The sequence below is a fragment of the Vicugna pacos genome, chromosome 25 (assembly GCF_048564905.1).
Source record: "Vicugna pacos chromosome 25, VicPac4, whole genome shotgun sequence".
Classification (NCBI taxonomy): Eukaryota; Metazoa; Chordata; class Mammalia; order Artiodactyla; family Camelidae; genus Vicugna; species Vicugna pacos.
Window position 1 is genome coordinate 19,329,142 of NC_133011.1, and position 17,136 is coordinate 19,346,277.

General features: G+C 30.9%; 1 protein-coding gene across 3 annotated transcripts in view; it reads right to left on the reverse strand.

Annotated features, from left to right (window-relative positions):
• The window catches only part of CSMD3 (CUB and Sushi multiple domains 3), a 1,005,695-nt gene that overhangs the window by 878,749 nt on the left and 109,810 nt on the right, over positions 1–17,136 (reverse strand). For all 3 annotated transcript variants that reach the window (XM_031691263.2, XM_072949624.1, XM_072949623.1), the window contains exon 2: positions 706–928. In XM_031691263.2, coding sequence (XP_031547123.1) covers positions 706–928 — 223 coding nt within the window. The remainder of the gene's footprint in view (positions 1–705; positions 929–17,136) is intronic.

The window sequence follows — 17,136 nt, forward strand, 5'->3', positions numbered from 1 at the left end:
TAAATTTGTTGGCTGAAGTGAGTTGATTCATGTTTAAAAGGAGTTTTGGTAAGACAACAAAAATACTCATGTGTTTAGTTATCCTATTTGCTAAAAAGAAACTCTGAAGAACCACTTAGATAACAGTCAGGATGCCAGCTAATTTTCATATCTGTTTTATCAACTAGCTTAAAAATAAATAATTTCATTTGTTTGGATAGAAATGTGAATGTCCCAGTTGGTGATAAAAAAAGGGTCTACTTTTCAGATATTTAGACTTTACAAACCATATACATCATCTAAAACTAATGTATTCTGGTGTCATATCAGTATTGATTTTTAAGTATTTTGTATATTGCTGTATATTAAAATTGAGTACATACCCCTGAAAGGCACATTATATGGTATTCTTTCATTTTACTAAAAGTATGTCCATAAAGGATGAAGTTCTAAGGTAATAATTAAAAGAAAATATTTTTAGCCATTCTAAAGAGGTACAATTCAATTTAATTCACTTTTTGGAAAGATAATATCAATATACTAGTATTATGAGTCCAGAGATACAGAGCTAATTTGTTCATGGGAGGATATATTTTCAAATGAATAAAAATTAGATGGCAAATATGACTATTATAATTGCACCAAAATGTTAAACATTCTTTGTAAAATAAACTACTTTTACCCATTAAGTATTTCCTTCCATTTTCCCATTCAAAATACACTAACCTTGTCCTAAAGTTTGTAGGATGAGGATGTCCATCATATAAGGATAAGTAGTCGTATTCTTCTTCTAGAGCAAATGACTGAAAAACAATTTGTATTCTATTTCGTTCTTCTGCTATTATTACCCATGTACAGTTTGCACCATTTGGATATCCATATGGAAAACCAGGGCTTTCTATAGTGCCATTAAGTCCTTTTAAAGTTCCACCACATGTATAAATAAATCCTGTAACAAAAGACAAATAAACAGGCATTACTATTATATAAAACAAGAATAATCCAGAAGACATACTATTTTGAAAAAGCCTTTTTTCCCCTAAGACCCATGTTACAATAATTTTGTAAATGACTATTTAAGAACTAGGTAAATTATCCATTTTTTAAAGAAAGTAAAACATAACTAGAGAAATACTAGGAGATGTGTCATTTATCATACATCTTGTGGTTAGTAATTATAAACCAGTTGACAAAATAAAGATCTCCAGACTTGATTCTTTATCCATTACATAATCCAACATGCAAACACAATCCTAGAATTAGTTTCCAGTCTAATTGGTATCTCCCCTGAAGTACTTTCCAATCTACTTGTAGTCACTATAAAAAACCTTGAAAATTTAATGATGTTAATATGCATTTTGGGTCTTAAAAATTTTAACTCCACTTTTTCTTAGTAATGCTAACATTTTTTTGTGTAGACAGATCTCTACTATGCAGCCAATGTGCCTCAGGAAAATCTGTCCCATTCTGAGTCTAGCAGAAGGGAGGGATAAAAGGCTTAGACCTTAAAAAACACAAACATACCCACTATGTAATTGCTCTTCCACCAGAGTACATTCCTAAACTAACCACATTAGAGTGACATCTAAGTTTGGGGAAATAATTGAATCTGGCATAACTGATAGCAGTCATCTGGAGAATTTCCCTACTAGTTCTATGGGAAGTCTAAATTATTTAGAACTTGACTCTTGGAGATACCTAGAAAACATACCATGTTTTTTTAAGGAGTAATTTTTTTTATAAATATATAATATTCTGTAGTCTTACTGGATAATGTACAACCCTAATATGTATAAAATGATCTGAGAAAATGGTCCCCAGCATTTATCTAGACTAGTCTACATGCAGTTAATGCTTGGATCTGGCAGACATGGTTTCAGAAGTTCTGATGGAAATCCTTCACCCAAATGTCATTTCCACATACATGAAGCTTAAGTACCAAGAAGCTGTAAGTGAGAGGTATCAAGTTAATCTGAGGAGAAAGAGTGCTAAACTACCCCAAGTATCTGCATGTGGAACAGGATGTAGAAATGTAGGAAATTTGGGGCTCCTCTCTGAGAAGGAATGGCTATATGTTATAAAAGTCTGGATGTTTTTAAAAAGTGTAAGGAATCATGCATGAAAGATGGGAAGCCAAAGTCATAGATTAGATGGAAGCTAACTTGGGATGTTGTCCATTCATTTCCACACTCTTCACAAGAGCACCTTGCTTTTGCTAGGGGAGCCCCTTCTCTACCAAACAGCTGACTCTTCCGACTCTGGTGGTGAAGTGGGGGTGCTCAGGGCTGAATTAATCAGGATAACCCTATCCTCCTTGGCTTATTTACTTCAGGAATCTACTGTGATTATTTTTATATATGGCAAAGTCCTACGCCTGGGATATTCAGTATTTGATAATATGGCATAGTTCTTGTGATTCTTTTGCCCTTTCAAAAACTTGCAAAGAAGTTGATTAAGGTAGAAGTTTTTTTTAATCAATATTTGTGTATTATACTTATATTTTTGCTCATGCACCCAAAGTCAAATAGGGCATTTTATGATTTTCAAAAGTGAAAAAAAAAGAGAAAGTCCCTTTTAAAATTGCTTCTTGCCGAGCAATTACTTTGAAGCCTTAGGTTAATTAGCTATCACTCATTTCTATTAGTTTTCTGCTGAACAGCTTCCAATTTGAACTTCATAACTAAATGCAAGCATGAATCCCTTTAGCTACAACCTGATCTGTGGGCTGTTTTATATATTCTCAAGCCCCATAACCCTGATGGTTTTAGAAAAAGGACATATGTCCTAAAATAACATGCTCAGCTTTGTCCACTAATTCTTCAAGGGCCTGCTGATTCATGCATTTCATTCCTTTCCTTTTGTTCCTCTAGGCAAATTAGGAATTTCACCTGTTTTTTGAAGCTTCTTATCTGTGTTATTCATTTTATGTTCATTTTTGTTTATATATGTTTGATTAAACATCACAATATTCATAATAATAAGGTACATTTTTCTATCAAGAGATTTATCATTTTCACCCTCAAAAGGTGAAATAGAGTTTTTAAAGCAAAACAGGATTTTCTTCATTTACTTATGCTTCACAAGGTTAGTCATTGTTATTAGCTTATCTTTTCAGGCCATCTCTATGCATTTTAGAGATAAATATATATATATATATATATATATATTTTTTTTTTTTACAAACCATCAGTCATGCTAAGCATATTTTTCCTGAATTTTTTGTTAAATTTTGTAAAATATCATTGATTTTTTTATGGCTCCACATGGATGCATCTGCTACATTCTTTTTTTTAATGACTGAATAGCTAAATGGCATGTGATATGTCTGTACTATTATTTATTTAACATATAGCCTATCAATGGCTTCATTCTTTGTGGTTTCAAAGGTGTAAAGAGCAACTCTGGATATATATCCTTGTGCACTTGTGTGGTTTATACTGCAGATGGAATTCCAGAAATGGGAGTACTAAATTTTAAGCTTAGATAAATACAGCCAAACTATCAATAAATGTAAAAATTTCTGCTGCTGTCATCAGGTTATCGTTTTCCACATCCAATCCTGATTTCGGCAATACTCGATTTTTCACAAGGCAAATTTTGCAAGGCAAAGAAATGTTATCTTACTAATTTATTTTGTGTATCTCTGATTATTATAGGGATCAAATATCTTGTTATATGCTTTTCCTTCATTTATAATTCTTTTATGAATTGCCTTATAGCCTTCACATATTTTTAAATGGATACTTTACCTTTTCTCACTTTTCTTTTAGGATGCTATTGCTTAGGTTTCTGGTTATTCTTATTTGCCTTTCAGATACTATACATTTCTAAATGAAACAAATTTGTTTATTCATTGCTGTCATAAATTCACAATTTCTTAGTGCTCTTTATAGTACATATGAAGCTTCATCTCCTTTGATTTTTCTTAGATGTTTGTTCATATATTCATCACATATGTTATGCCTTAGGGAAAAAATGATTAAAATAATATCATCTTGGCTGTCTTCATGGAACTAACAGACTATAACATGAGACAGCAAGGAAATATAGATTATTATTGCTACAGAATATGATAGGTGCTATGATTGGAATAAGCACACTTTTTTTCAAAAGCATATGGAAGCAAAATTTAATCTCAATAATTCAATATGTATTTATGGAAAACTGGTCTCAAGGATATTGCAGATTGCCATAGATTCAGTCTTTGACAGTTTCTGAATGCCTTAATGTTGCATTTTTCACACCTTAACATTTAATGTCCACTTAGTCAATTTATACTTGAAAAACAATAAAAGTTTACATGATTTGAGTCATACTGGCTACAAGAATTTGGTTAACAATATAGATTTTTAGATGTTTTCTTTTTCTTCCATGTCTATATTTTATTGTTCCTACCCAGTACAAAACAATGCAAGTGACTGTGATGTTTTTATGACATTTTAAAATTTCTTCTGTTTTCTTTTGCACTAAGTTCCATGCTAGAATATCATTCACACTTGTGCTTACTTTTTACTTTTGTTCACACTTGTGTTTATCAACTGCAGTTGGATTTTTGTTCCCAATTATATTGACAGGACTTTTCCATCAACAAGGTCATGTTTTTATTGGTACACAACACTTGTGTGACAAAATCTTGCCACTTTAATAACTCAGTCGTAACAATTAACCTTTTTTATTGTGGTAATCAACACATAATATAAAGTCTGTTTTGGAGTGTACGTTGTTATATAGCAGATCTCTAGAACTTTTTATTCTTGCTTAAATGAAACACTATATCTATTGACCAGTAACTCCTAATTTCCCCATACCCCTAGCTTCTCACAACTACTGTTCTACTTTTTGCTTCTATGAATTTGACTAGTTTAGATAGCTCATATAAGTAGAATCATGCAGTATTTGCCCTTCTGTGACTTGCTTGCATCACTTAGCATAATATCCTCAAGGTTTATCCTTACTGTAGAGTATGACAGGGTTTCCTTCTTTTTTAAAGCTGATTTTATTGTATATACATACCTCATTTTATTTATCCATTCACCCTTCAATAAACATATGGAGTATTTCCACTTTTTGGCTATTATGCATAATGTTATAATGAACATGAGAGTGCACTTATCTCTGAGATCCTGATTTCATTTTTGGGTAATACTCAGGAATGGAATTGCTGGATCATTCTCCCATCAGTGCACAAGTGTTCCAGTTTCTCCACATGCTCACCAATATTTTTTTGATAATCGCCATCCTAACAAGTATGAGGAGATCTCATTGTAGTTTTAATTTGCAGTTTTCTGATAATTAGTGATGTTCAGCATGTTTTTATATAGCCATAGGACTTTAGTTTGTCTTTTTTGCAGAAAAGTCTATCTGTGTTGTTTGGCCAATTTTTAATTGAGTTGTAGTTATTGAATTGTAGAAGTTCTTTATAAATTTTGGTTTTTAACCCTATATCAGATATATGATTTGGAAATTATTTTCTCCCATTCTGTAGATTGCCTTTTCACTCTGTCACTTTCTCATTTCACTGAAGTTTTCTCAGCCTGTAGAATATCACTTGTCTATTTTTATTTTTCTTGCCTGTGCTTTTGGTATCATGTCCAAGAAATAATTGTCAAGACTAATGTAAAGAAGCTTTACACCTAAGTTTTCTTCTAGGAGATCTATAGTCTGGGTCTTACATTTAAGTGTTTAATCCATTTTGAGTTGCTTTCCCAACACTATTTGTTGAAGAGACTCTCCTTTCCACACTGTGTATTCTTGGTACCTTTGTCAAAGATCACTTGACCATATATGGGTTGTATTTTTTCCCTGGGTCCTTGATTCTGTGTGTCTGTTGATATATCTGTCGTTATGCTGAAACCATGCTATTTTGATTGGTGTAGTTATGTAATATATTTTAAAATCAGAAAATGTGAGGCCTACAGCTTTGTTTTTCTCAAGACTGTTTTGGCTATTTAGATCCTTTGTAGTTTCATATGAATTTTGAGATTGTTTTTCTATTTCTACAAAAAATGCCATTAGAATTTTGATACGGTTTGCATTGAATCTATATATTACTTTGGGTAGCATGAAAATTTTAGCAATAGTTTTGTAAACACAGGATGTCTTTCCATTTTTGTGTGTTTTTAAAACTATCTTTCTACAATGTTAAGTAGTTTTCAGGAACCATGTTTTTACTTTTTTTGGTCAAGTTTATTCCTAAGTATTTTATTCTTTTTGATGCTATTGTAAGGTGACTGTTAATAATTTTACTTTTTAGATTGTTTACTGTCAGCATATAGAAATGCAACTGATTTTTTGTGTGTTGATTTAATATCCTGCAACTTTGCTGAATTTGTTTACTAGTTTAACAGTTTTACAAAGCAGTCCTTAGGAAAATCACAACAGGTTTTTGTTTGTTTTTTGCTGAAATTTACAAGCTAATGCTAAAATTCATATTAAAATACATAGGACTCAGAATAGTCAAAACAATCTTGGAAAGGTAAAACAAAGTTGAATGAGTTATAATTCTTAATTTAAAACATATTTCAAACCTACAGCAATCAGCATAGTGTGGACCTGGCATAGGGATGGGCATATAGCTTGATTCAATAGAATTGAGAGACCATTTATAGAAATTTGATTTTGGGGGAATCAGAAGGGAATTGAATAGCTTTATTTCTTAATAAAACTTTCAACTTTAAGATACTTTAAATCCACATGCAGTTACAAGGAATGTCTTTTGACCATATTCTAATTGGACGATTAGTGTTTTTTACTGTTGAATTTTGAGAGTTTTTATGTATTCTAAATAGTAGGGCTTTTCTCAACTATATGATTTTCAAATCTTTCTTACATTCTGTAACTCATCTTTTCAACTTCTTAATAGGGTATTTGGCACAGCAAAAGTTTTAAATTTTGATGAAGTCCCCTTTATCAGTTTTTTTTTCTTTTATGGATCCTGCTTTGATATGAAGATCAAGATTTTTTTTTTGCCTAGATTCTGAATATGCTCTCTTTTTGTTTTTCTAAAATTTGATAGTTTTTGGTTTCACATTCACGTTGTAATCCATTTTTAGTTATTTTCTGTGTAATGCATCAGGCTTAAGTCAAGGTTTGTTGTTGCTTTTTTTTTTTTTTTTTGGTCTTGAGATGCTCAACTACTACAGCATCATTTGCTGGTAAGTCTTTTTCTCTTCCATTGAAATGTTTTTCACCTTTGTCAAATTAGTTGGTCATATTTATGTGGGTCTATCTCTGGATTCTCTGTTCTGTTCCATTGATCTATGTGTCTATTTCTTTGTCAGTGACACATTTTTTATTATATTAGTTATATAAGAAGCTTTAATATCAAATATACTGATACCTCTCATTTTATTATTTTTCAAAATTTTTTAGCTATTCTGGTTCCTTTGCATTTCCATATATATTTTAGAATAATTTTATCTATATCTACCAAAAATTAAGCCTATATTAAATTAAACCTATGTAACTATCTGGGGAGAATTAATATCTTTCCTATGTTGAGATTTTTATTGTGTAAGCACAGTATATCTCTCCATTTACTTGAGTCTTCTGTACTTTCTTTCATCAGTCTTGTATAGTTTTCAGCATAGACATCCTGAACATATTTTGTTAGTTGAGTGTTTTATTTTTTCTTAGTGAGTGTAAGTGATATTGTAATTTTAATTTAGATGTGTACATGTTCATAGCTAATACATTAAAATTACATGTTATTTTTAAATGTTTATTTTGTATCTGTGACTGACTGAACTCATTTATTAAATCTAAGAGTCTGTTTGTAAATACACAGGATTTTCTGCATAGCAGATCATGACACCCACAACTATAGATATTTTTATTTCTTCTTTTCTAATGTTTGTACCTTTCATATTATTTTCTTGTGTTAGGATCACATGATTTTTTTCTTTTTTAATCTCTTAATATGGTGGATTAAATTGATTTTTGAATATAGGACCATTCTTGCAATTTTGCAATAAAACCTACTTGGTCATGCTATATGATTATTTTTTATATATTATTAAATTCTATTGGCTAATATTTTGCTAAGAGTTTTTGCTTAAGGGATAGTGATCTGTATTTGTGTGTGTGTGTGTACTATGTTTATCTAGCTTTGAAATCAGAGGAGTGCTAGCTCTATAAAATTAAGTGGGGAGTGTTCCCTTCTCTTCTATTTCTGGAAGGTACTGTGTAGAATTTACGTCAAAACTTCTTTAAATATTTGGTGGAATTATCCATTAAATCATTTGGGGCAGGAGATTTTTTTATGGGAGTTTAATAATTATAAATTCTATTTCATTAATAGAATTAATAGGACTAGGGCCATTCAAATTACTTATTTCATACGAAGTGAATTGGTGTTTCTGTATGTCTCTGTGTGTGCGTATATGTGTATGTGTGTATAATTTGGTGCATTCTATCTAAGTTGTCAAATAGATGCATACAGAATTATTCATAATATGTCCTTATTATCCTTTTGCTGTCTCTAGGGTCTGTGGTGTATCTCCTCTTTTATACCTAATGTTGGTTATTTGTGCCTTTTCTCCCTTTTTCTTTGTCAGCCTTGCTAGTGGTTTGTCAGTTTTATTGATCTATTCAAAGAATCAAGTTTTTGTTTGACTGATTTATTGTTTTCTCTACTGTTCTTATTCTATTATTTACTCCTTTTTTTGGTTTTGAATTTAGTTTTTCTTTTTTTGTTTTTGGTTCTTAACTTAGAAACTTAGATTATTAATTTGAAGCTTTTCTATTTTTCTAATGCATGCGTTTGGTACTGTAAAATGTCTCTCTTAGTACTGCTTTAGGTGTGTCCCACAGATTTTGACGTGTTGTATCTTCATTTTTTCATTCAATTTAATGTATTTTTTAATTTTCTTTGTATCTTCCATTTCAACCTATGGCTATGGTAGAAGTGAGTTGTTTAGTTTGAGATTTCCTTAACTGTCTGTTATTGATTTCTAGTTCGGTTCCATTGTGATCAGAGAACACATTCTAGGTGATTTGAAATTAAATTTGTTTAAGTTTGTTGCTCACTATATGATCTACTTTAGTATATGTTCCCTGGATACTTGAAAAGAATGTGTATTTAAGTGTTGTGAATAGTGTACTGTAAGTGTAGATTACATCTTGCTGGCCGATGATGTTAGTTCTTTTATATTCTTGCTTACTTTCACAGGCAAGATGTTATCCTTTTTCTCCAGCTGCTTGCAGGACATTTTTTTTTCTTCAGTTTTCAGTTTGATTAGGACGTACATGGTGTAGATTTCTTTGGGCCTATCCAGTTTGAAGTTTACTCAGCTTTTCGAATCTATGGGTTTATGTCTCTTGCCAAATTTGGGATTATCTCCTTAAGTACTTCCTTAGCCTTCTTCTCTCTTCTCCTTTCATGGCTCCAATGACATAAATGTTAGATCTTTTATTTTAGTTCCACAGGTTCTTGATGCTCTGTTCACTTTTTACATTTTCTTTTAGTCTACATTTTCTCTGTTGTTCAGACTGGGTCATTTCTTTTCTCTTTTCAGTTCCTTCATTTTTTTCCTCTTTCTATTCTGCTGTTGAGCCCATCTGTTAAGTTTTTAATTTCAGCTATTATGCTTTTTGTGTCTAACATTTTGATTTGATTTTTCTCTTTATGTTCATTTTCCTTGCTGAGAGTTTTTATTTCTTTGCTGACATTTACTTTTTTAAAAAATTTGTTTCAAGTGTGTTTTCATTGTTTGTTGAGAGATTTCTTTGTCTTGACTACTTTAAAATCTTTGTCGTATACCTCTAAATTCTCTGTCATCTGGTGTTGACATTCATTGATTGCCTTTTTCATTCAGTTTGAGATCTTGTTGGCTGTTGGTATGATGAGGAATTGGATAACTTCATATTATATTGTAAGATTCTGGATCTTATTTAAATCTTCATGGAAAGTGCTGTGAGGAGGGACTACTCATTATTAGTTGGAAAGAGAAGTTTATATTTCCTAATTGGCATCCACTTACAAGTGTGGGAATAGCATTGTTATAATTGGGTATTGGTTAACAAACTGACTGTCCATCAGCCCTCTTCTGACCAACCTAGCAGGAAGCAGGAGCACCTTGTTACTATGACGTGGGTGTGGAAATCTTGGGTCCTCACAATGTTTACAATGACACCACAGTAGGAGTGGGAGTTTTAAATAGTACCAGGCAGGGATAAAAGCTCACTTGGCCTTTTCAGATATCACCACAGTGGGTGTTGGGTTACCTTATTGTAGCCTGGTAAGCATGAAAATTATAGGTTCCTCACTCAGTCTCTGCTGGTGAAAGGGATGGGAGCCACATGTTCATCTGTAGCATTGGCTGAAATAGAGCACTTACTAAGTTTTTTCTTTCCTGTGTTGCTCTTTTCCTGGTCCTTTGGTTAAAGAAAGCAGGCTTTTATCAGTACTTTTTTGAAACCCCAGAGAACTGGCAACAATTTTCCTCAGGTGTCAAGTCCCCTACCTAGTCTGCCTTCTTCTTCTTTCCACTTTTCAATGTTCAGTTTATATATAACGGTTAGAGTTGTTTGTTGTTCTTAGCAGGAAAAATGGAGAAAGATATGTTTGCTCCATTTTCCTAGGAAAAAAAGTCTGGAAATTTATTTTAATTTTTAATAAGGGTGAAAAGAAAATTTAATGGAGAAAATAAAGTTTGTTCAATAAATGTAGCTGAGACCATTGGACATGCAAAAGAATAAAGTTGGATGCCTAAGTCACACCATACACAAAAATTAACTCAAACTGGTTTATGTGTATAAACTTAATAGCCAAAACTATAAAACCCTTAGAAAAATACATAGAAGTAAAACTTAATGACCTTGGGTTATGCAGTGATTTCTTACATATGCACTGAAAGCATAACTGACAAAAGAAAAAACAGATAAATTATATTTCATCAAAATTAAAAACTCTTAGTTTAAATAACATCAAGAAATTAAAAGATACAACACACAGAATGAGAGAATATATTTGCAAATTATATATCTCATAAGGCACTTGTATTCAGAATATATAAAGAATATTTACAGCAACAATAAAAGGACAAATAAAATGGAAAAATGATCAAGGTGTTTTGACAGATATTTCTCTAAAAATGTATATACAAATAACTAGCAAGCACATGAAAAGATACTCAAAATCATGTCATTAGGGAAATGCAAACCAAAATCACATTAAAATACTACTACATTTCTACTAGGATAGCAACAATTATTGTCAGAAGTGTGAAGAAATGTAAAACCTCATATATTGTAATGGAAATGTAAAATAGTGCAGCCATTTTTGAAAATACTTTGGTAATTCCTCAATATTTTTCCTCAGTAGAGTGAGTGCAATTCCATTACTGGGTATATACCTAAAAGAAATTAAAACATATCCACACAACACTTGTGTACTAATGTTCATAGCAGCATAATTTATAGTCAAAATGTGGAAACAAGCCAAAAATCCACTAAGTGATGAATATATGACTAAAATATGGCATATCCACACAATAGAGTATTATTCAGCAGTAAAAAATGAAGATGCATGTGACAACATGGATGAACCCCAAGAATGTTATGCTAAGTGAAATTAACCAGTAATAAAAGAACACATGTGCAGTAGTTCTATTCAAATGTCCAGAATAGGCAAATCCATATGGGCACAAAATGATTACTGGTTGCTTAGGGCTAGACAAAGATAAATGGTTGGGTAGGATGGCGTATCACTGCTCATAGATATAATGTTTCTCTTATATTTACAGTGTTTTTAAATTAGATTGTAGAAAGTATTTGCACAACTGTTAATATAGTGAAATATACTGAATTGTACACATTAGGGTATGTAAATTACATTTCAAGAAAGCTATTAAATATACAAATGAAAATGTCTTCTATGGGTTACAGTTTAAGAGTTGTTTGGTTTTTATTTCATTAAAATTTTCTCTTTTTATTCACTCCCAACTGTAAAAAATGTTATGAAGTGCTGAATTTTTCTAAACCTCCCTTTCAGAAAAACGATTGGGTGATTACTTTGTTTATTAAAATTGCTTTGTTATTCCTCGTATATACATCTTTAAAAATGATAATTTTGGAGTTTCTGTTTATTCATAGTTTATGCTTGGAAATTGATCTACCTGGGTTGTGTGTAATTTATGAATGACTCGTTAGTGGTGAACAATCCCTAATGAACATCCATCTCCATTACAGAAACTGCTTTCTGAGAAACACAACCTGTGTCATTTTTCTCATCTTCAGTTACTTCTGTACCCAGCCTTTCTCTACATTGTCACCAGAGACATCCTCTAAAACAAAGCTAACCCTATGGAAAAAACCCAAATAATATCGTGGTATTGTGATCCAAGCTCTGATTTTAGTGTTTTCTTTCAAAATGTCCCCTAGAAGTAGCACTAAAATTTATGTCTTGTCCACATAATTTACTCTTCTTGTTTTGGAATAAATTTTAAACTATCTTACATTTATTTTATTTTTTTAGCATACTGCTTTTCTTAAGTGAAAATTATCCTTCTCTAATTTCTGCCAAGACAAAATAACACATTCTTCAATATCAATCTCAAGCCATTACAAACAGTGAGGATCCTTCCATGAAATGTTTTCTCTCCTTTTTTCCTAAACTTTATGATTATAATTTAATTTTTCCATATGTACTTTCCTTTTCTGTTTTCTTTTGTTGGGGGCAGTGTATGATATTTGACATATCTTCAAATGGATTGAGAGATACAAAGAAACTTCTGGTTTCTAGACAAAGTGAAAGAGAATAATAGATGTGACAAAAATCATCAAAAATATATTTAACCATAACAAAGTACTTTTATATATTTTATTTGAGTTGTATGATCACCAACCAGTGATACAGTATTTTGATTTGGGTCCGGTCTATGTAATATTATTTCACTTGAGATAAGTTTGAAATAGTCATTGAAAAACTGTTTAAAATTTGCACCTGGCTTCCTTATTCCAAAAAAGTCATTTTTTATGTATTCTCTAAAATATAAATTTATTAATTGAGATTTCTTGTCTACATGTGTCTTTTTAAAAGTATAATGTAATCCATAGTTTCATTGAAAAATAGCAGTTTTTCAGTGAGCTACAGATTCTAAAGTCAGACATCCCGATTTCACATTCTAACATTCCTTTTGTGCACATTACTTAATCTTATTTAAGTCTGAGCTTCTTTTTCTATAAAATGGTATAGTAAAAGAACCTATTTTCAAGATTAAACATGTTAACAATGCAAATCTCTTTAAACAGTATTTAAGCATAGCGAATGTTATCTATATTAGCTCCTCTTTCTCCTTTTCTTCTTTCTCTTATTTACTATAATTATTATTTTAGGCGAAGAAGCTCCATTACATAATCAAACTGTCCTATTATCTTTGAGTTAGAACTTGCAAATTTAAACATACACACTAGAAAATCCTATTACCAGTTTGTCAGAGAATGAAAATGCCTTCTGCCCTAATATATCAAGTATGCTAACAGATGCCTATGAAATGTAATTTATGGCTGTAGTTCAGGTTATCAATAAAAACACATTGAATTATTTTATTCTTTTCAGAGTAGGAGGGCAATTTGGATCTCAGAACATTACACAAATGTTAATGCTGAAGTTTCTGTCTTTCTTAAGGGAGAAAATATAACCTGATATTGTTTATATTTTATATATATATGTTTCCCGTGTGGATTTGTAAAGAATGTGTAATCTTTATTTATTGATTGGGTAAATGGATACCAACTGGCTCAAATGTTTTAATTGTGTTAAGTAAATCTCTATTACTCTCACTAATATTTTTTTCTTTTTTTTTTTCTTTCTGTTTTTTCATCCACTACTGGGTAATTATTAAAAATCTCTATGAAGTACCTTTGTCACTTCCTTCTGTTTTAGTTTTTGTCTCCTATATTTGAACAGTAAATTATTAGATAAATATAGTTAAAATTAGGATACAGGCCTGGTGAATTTACTTGTCTTCCAATATGAAATGATCTTTAGATCCATCAACGGTCACCCCGTAAAGTCTACTTTATGTGACTATAGATAACATTCAGTTATTTGTTGTGTCTATACGTATTATAATATTATAGTCAAGGTGGATTGCTTATAAGTAGTGTTTATTTTTATTTTTTAGCTCATGTGACAGTCTTTACATTTGGAATATTTAATCTATTTAAACTTGGTATAATTATGTATGTATTTGTTGTCTGTTTGTTCCATCTATTATTTGTTCCTTTTACTCTCCCTTTTTTTCTTTTTATATTAACCAAGTGGTCATTTTTATTGCATTTTTCTTTCTACTAGCTTGTTAGTTTCCTATTCTGTTAGTGCTAACCCTAGAGAGTAAAATGTGCATCCTCGATTATTAGGGTCAGTTATCCATTAGTACTCATCACCTCCTGAACACAGCAAGGGCATTAGAACATTGCAACCCCAACCCATCCCCTGACGCTCATATTACTGTTTTTGTAGACTTTATTTATATATACATATATAATGAATACCCAAAAGGCACTGGTATTGTCTTAATTACTCAATGTACATTTACATTTACCTACACATTTACTCATTTCATCATTTCAGTCCTTTGATCTAGATTTATTTTTCTTCTATCTGAAAAAATTTCTCCACTATTTATTGTAATTTAGTTCTAGCAACAAATGCTTTTTGTTTGCTTCTTTTTTTTAAGTTTTATTTTTTTTATGATTTTTTGATGGAAGCATTGTCCAATACAAGCTACTCTCCCAGAGCTGGAAGTAGAAATTGTACTATGTTGCTTTATCTTTATTTCTTATCACTTATTCTTCCTTATTTTGGTTACACCAACCACCCTCTCAGCATCTTTTTTAACCAACATAACTTTTCATTCTAAAACTCTGTACCTTAACCATATTACAAAATTCAACTAAAGTAGTTATTTAGGCAAAAACAACTCATAGTGAATTCAGTAGTTTAAGGCAATATCATTCACTGAGAATGGGCTAGGTACCAAACACTGTTCTGGATATTAAGTTTTATTAAAAACCTTTAAACATTATTTCAACCCTTAAGCTTCAAAATCTAATGATAAAAACAGACACAAACAAATAATTTAAAAACATATTTAGTAAGTACTTAACATGAATCCTTGAAAAGCTATCTAAATATAGATGGGGAAAATGAAAGAATATTCAAATTTTGAGTTAATTCTTTATTAAGTTAAACTTGTTATTTTATGTTTCATTTTTACTCTAGTTTTTCTAGTATCAGGTAAAATATATCTTTTAGGTTTAAGATAAAAGATGAGATTGTCCAAGGCATAGTTTCTAAAGAGGATCAATCATACTGCTCCACTGGCATGTTGTAGACTGCCTTTACATTTCAAACTTTGTTACTCAGACCATTCTGCATATCCAAAATATTCATTCTTTGCTTCTTGATGGTAAGAAAGAAATACATAATTTTGCTTTCCTGAGTTCACTGGACTCTTTTATACTGTAGCATCCATGTGTTGATTTGTTCATTTAGCCTTGGATTACCTAGGATATTTACCATTTTCCTTAATAATAGAATTATCAGGCTTGAGTGGCCAAGTCATTTCTAGTGGTATTTGAAAGATTCTAAACTGAAAAATCAAGAAGGAGAATGGGATAAATTAATCAGCAATGATAGAACAATTAGGGACAGAATATGCCTCTTGAAAGTAGAAATAAGCAGTGGAGAAAGCCTATTAATATGGCAAATGAAATTATCTTAGATAAATATTATCAGATTGCATGTAAACACTAGCCTGTAATGTCAAAGGGAGGAAATCAATGGTCTCCTGTTGCTTCCTAACTTCAATACATGATTCTCTGATATATTTTCAAAAGCATAGAATATTGCTTTTGAAATAAATATTCCTGATGAAAATTGTGAATGTTGAATTATTTCTACAGTATTACCTATAGACTTATAAATAGTTCATCAGGACATTATTGTAAAGTTAAGGTCAAGAAAAAACTATAATGAAATTGTACTATAAATGATTTTAGCTTGGTCAAATTAATACAAAAATATTGAAGGGCAAGGATAACTTATTTAATAGCAATCATTGTAGTGAAATGTAAGATATGGTAAGTTATATTAGTATTTCAAATTTAAACTTTCAGAAATTGTGGGTTTTATCAGACACTGACCACAGATTTCACATCCTACCTCTAATGATATATACATTATATCTTTTCCCCGTGAACTAAAAGAACATTTAGTCTATTATGATGATGCTTTTTTTAATCATATTTTATGTTATTAATACTTTAATTTTCTTCTGACCTTTTGCTACTAAAATAGATATTTATTATAACTAATCATACCCAATGAACCAGATGTGCTCTAAAATAATGCCTTTTGGCACAATTCTGATGCCTTTAAATAATCCAAAGACTTGATAAACCCCATTCTGTCTAGACAGTTTTGAAGGTATTTTGAATATGTTTTAATATTGGTTTTTAGTTTGTGTTATTCTTTTACTCTTTAAATATCTACTTTTACATCAGTCATCCCATTAATTTAATTGTCTTTCATACTCAGTAGCTTGCACTGTGAAGAAACTAAGCTTTGAATTTACACAGAACTGGCCTTTACTACTTAACAACTGTGTAATCCTGGGAAATTTAGCTAGTCTTTCTGAGACTCAGTTTCCTACCCTGTAAATTAAGTAGGATAATAACATTTAGTTTAGAGAATTCTTGTGTGGATTAGAAAAACATGTATAGCTTCTAAGAAATTGAAAAAATGACTATCATTTAATCTTCTAAAAATTTTATCACTTATGCCTATCTGGCTTTGAATCTGCCTTTTACAACATCTTTAAACTTATTTGAGCTCTAGAATATTTGCAAAATCTATAGAAATACCAGTTTATATTCCTTTCAATAATATTGAGTCATTTTTTCATGTATATAATGTTAAGTTCAAGGTAATAAACTGGATTTTTATATAATTTTCACAGTATGCTAGTGATTACATAAATATGTGAATAAAGATAGTTTCCATTATAAACTTAAAATTATGTATTGTTCTAGATTTAGAAATGTCCATATACAGGTTATTCCTTTCCCCAACTCAAATGTCTCTACATCTTTCCTGGTACCACTTTTTTCTTGAGAGACTGGCCATAGACTGCATCATCAGCCATTGCCCTC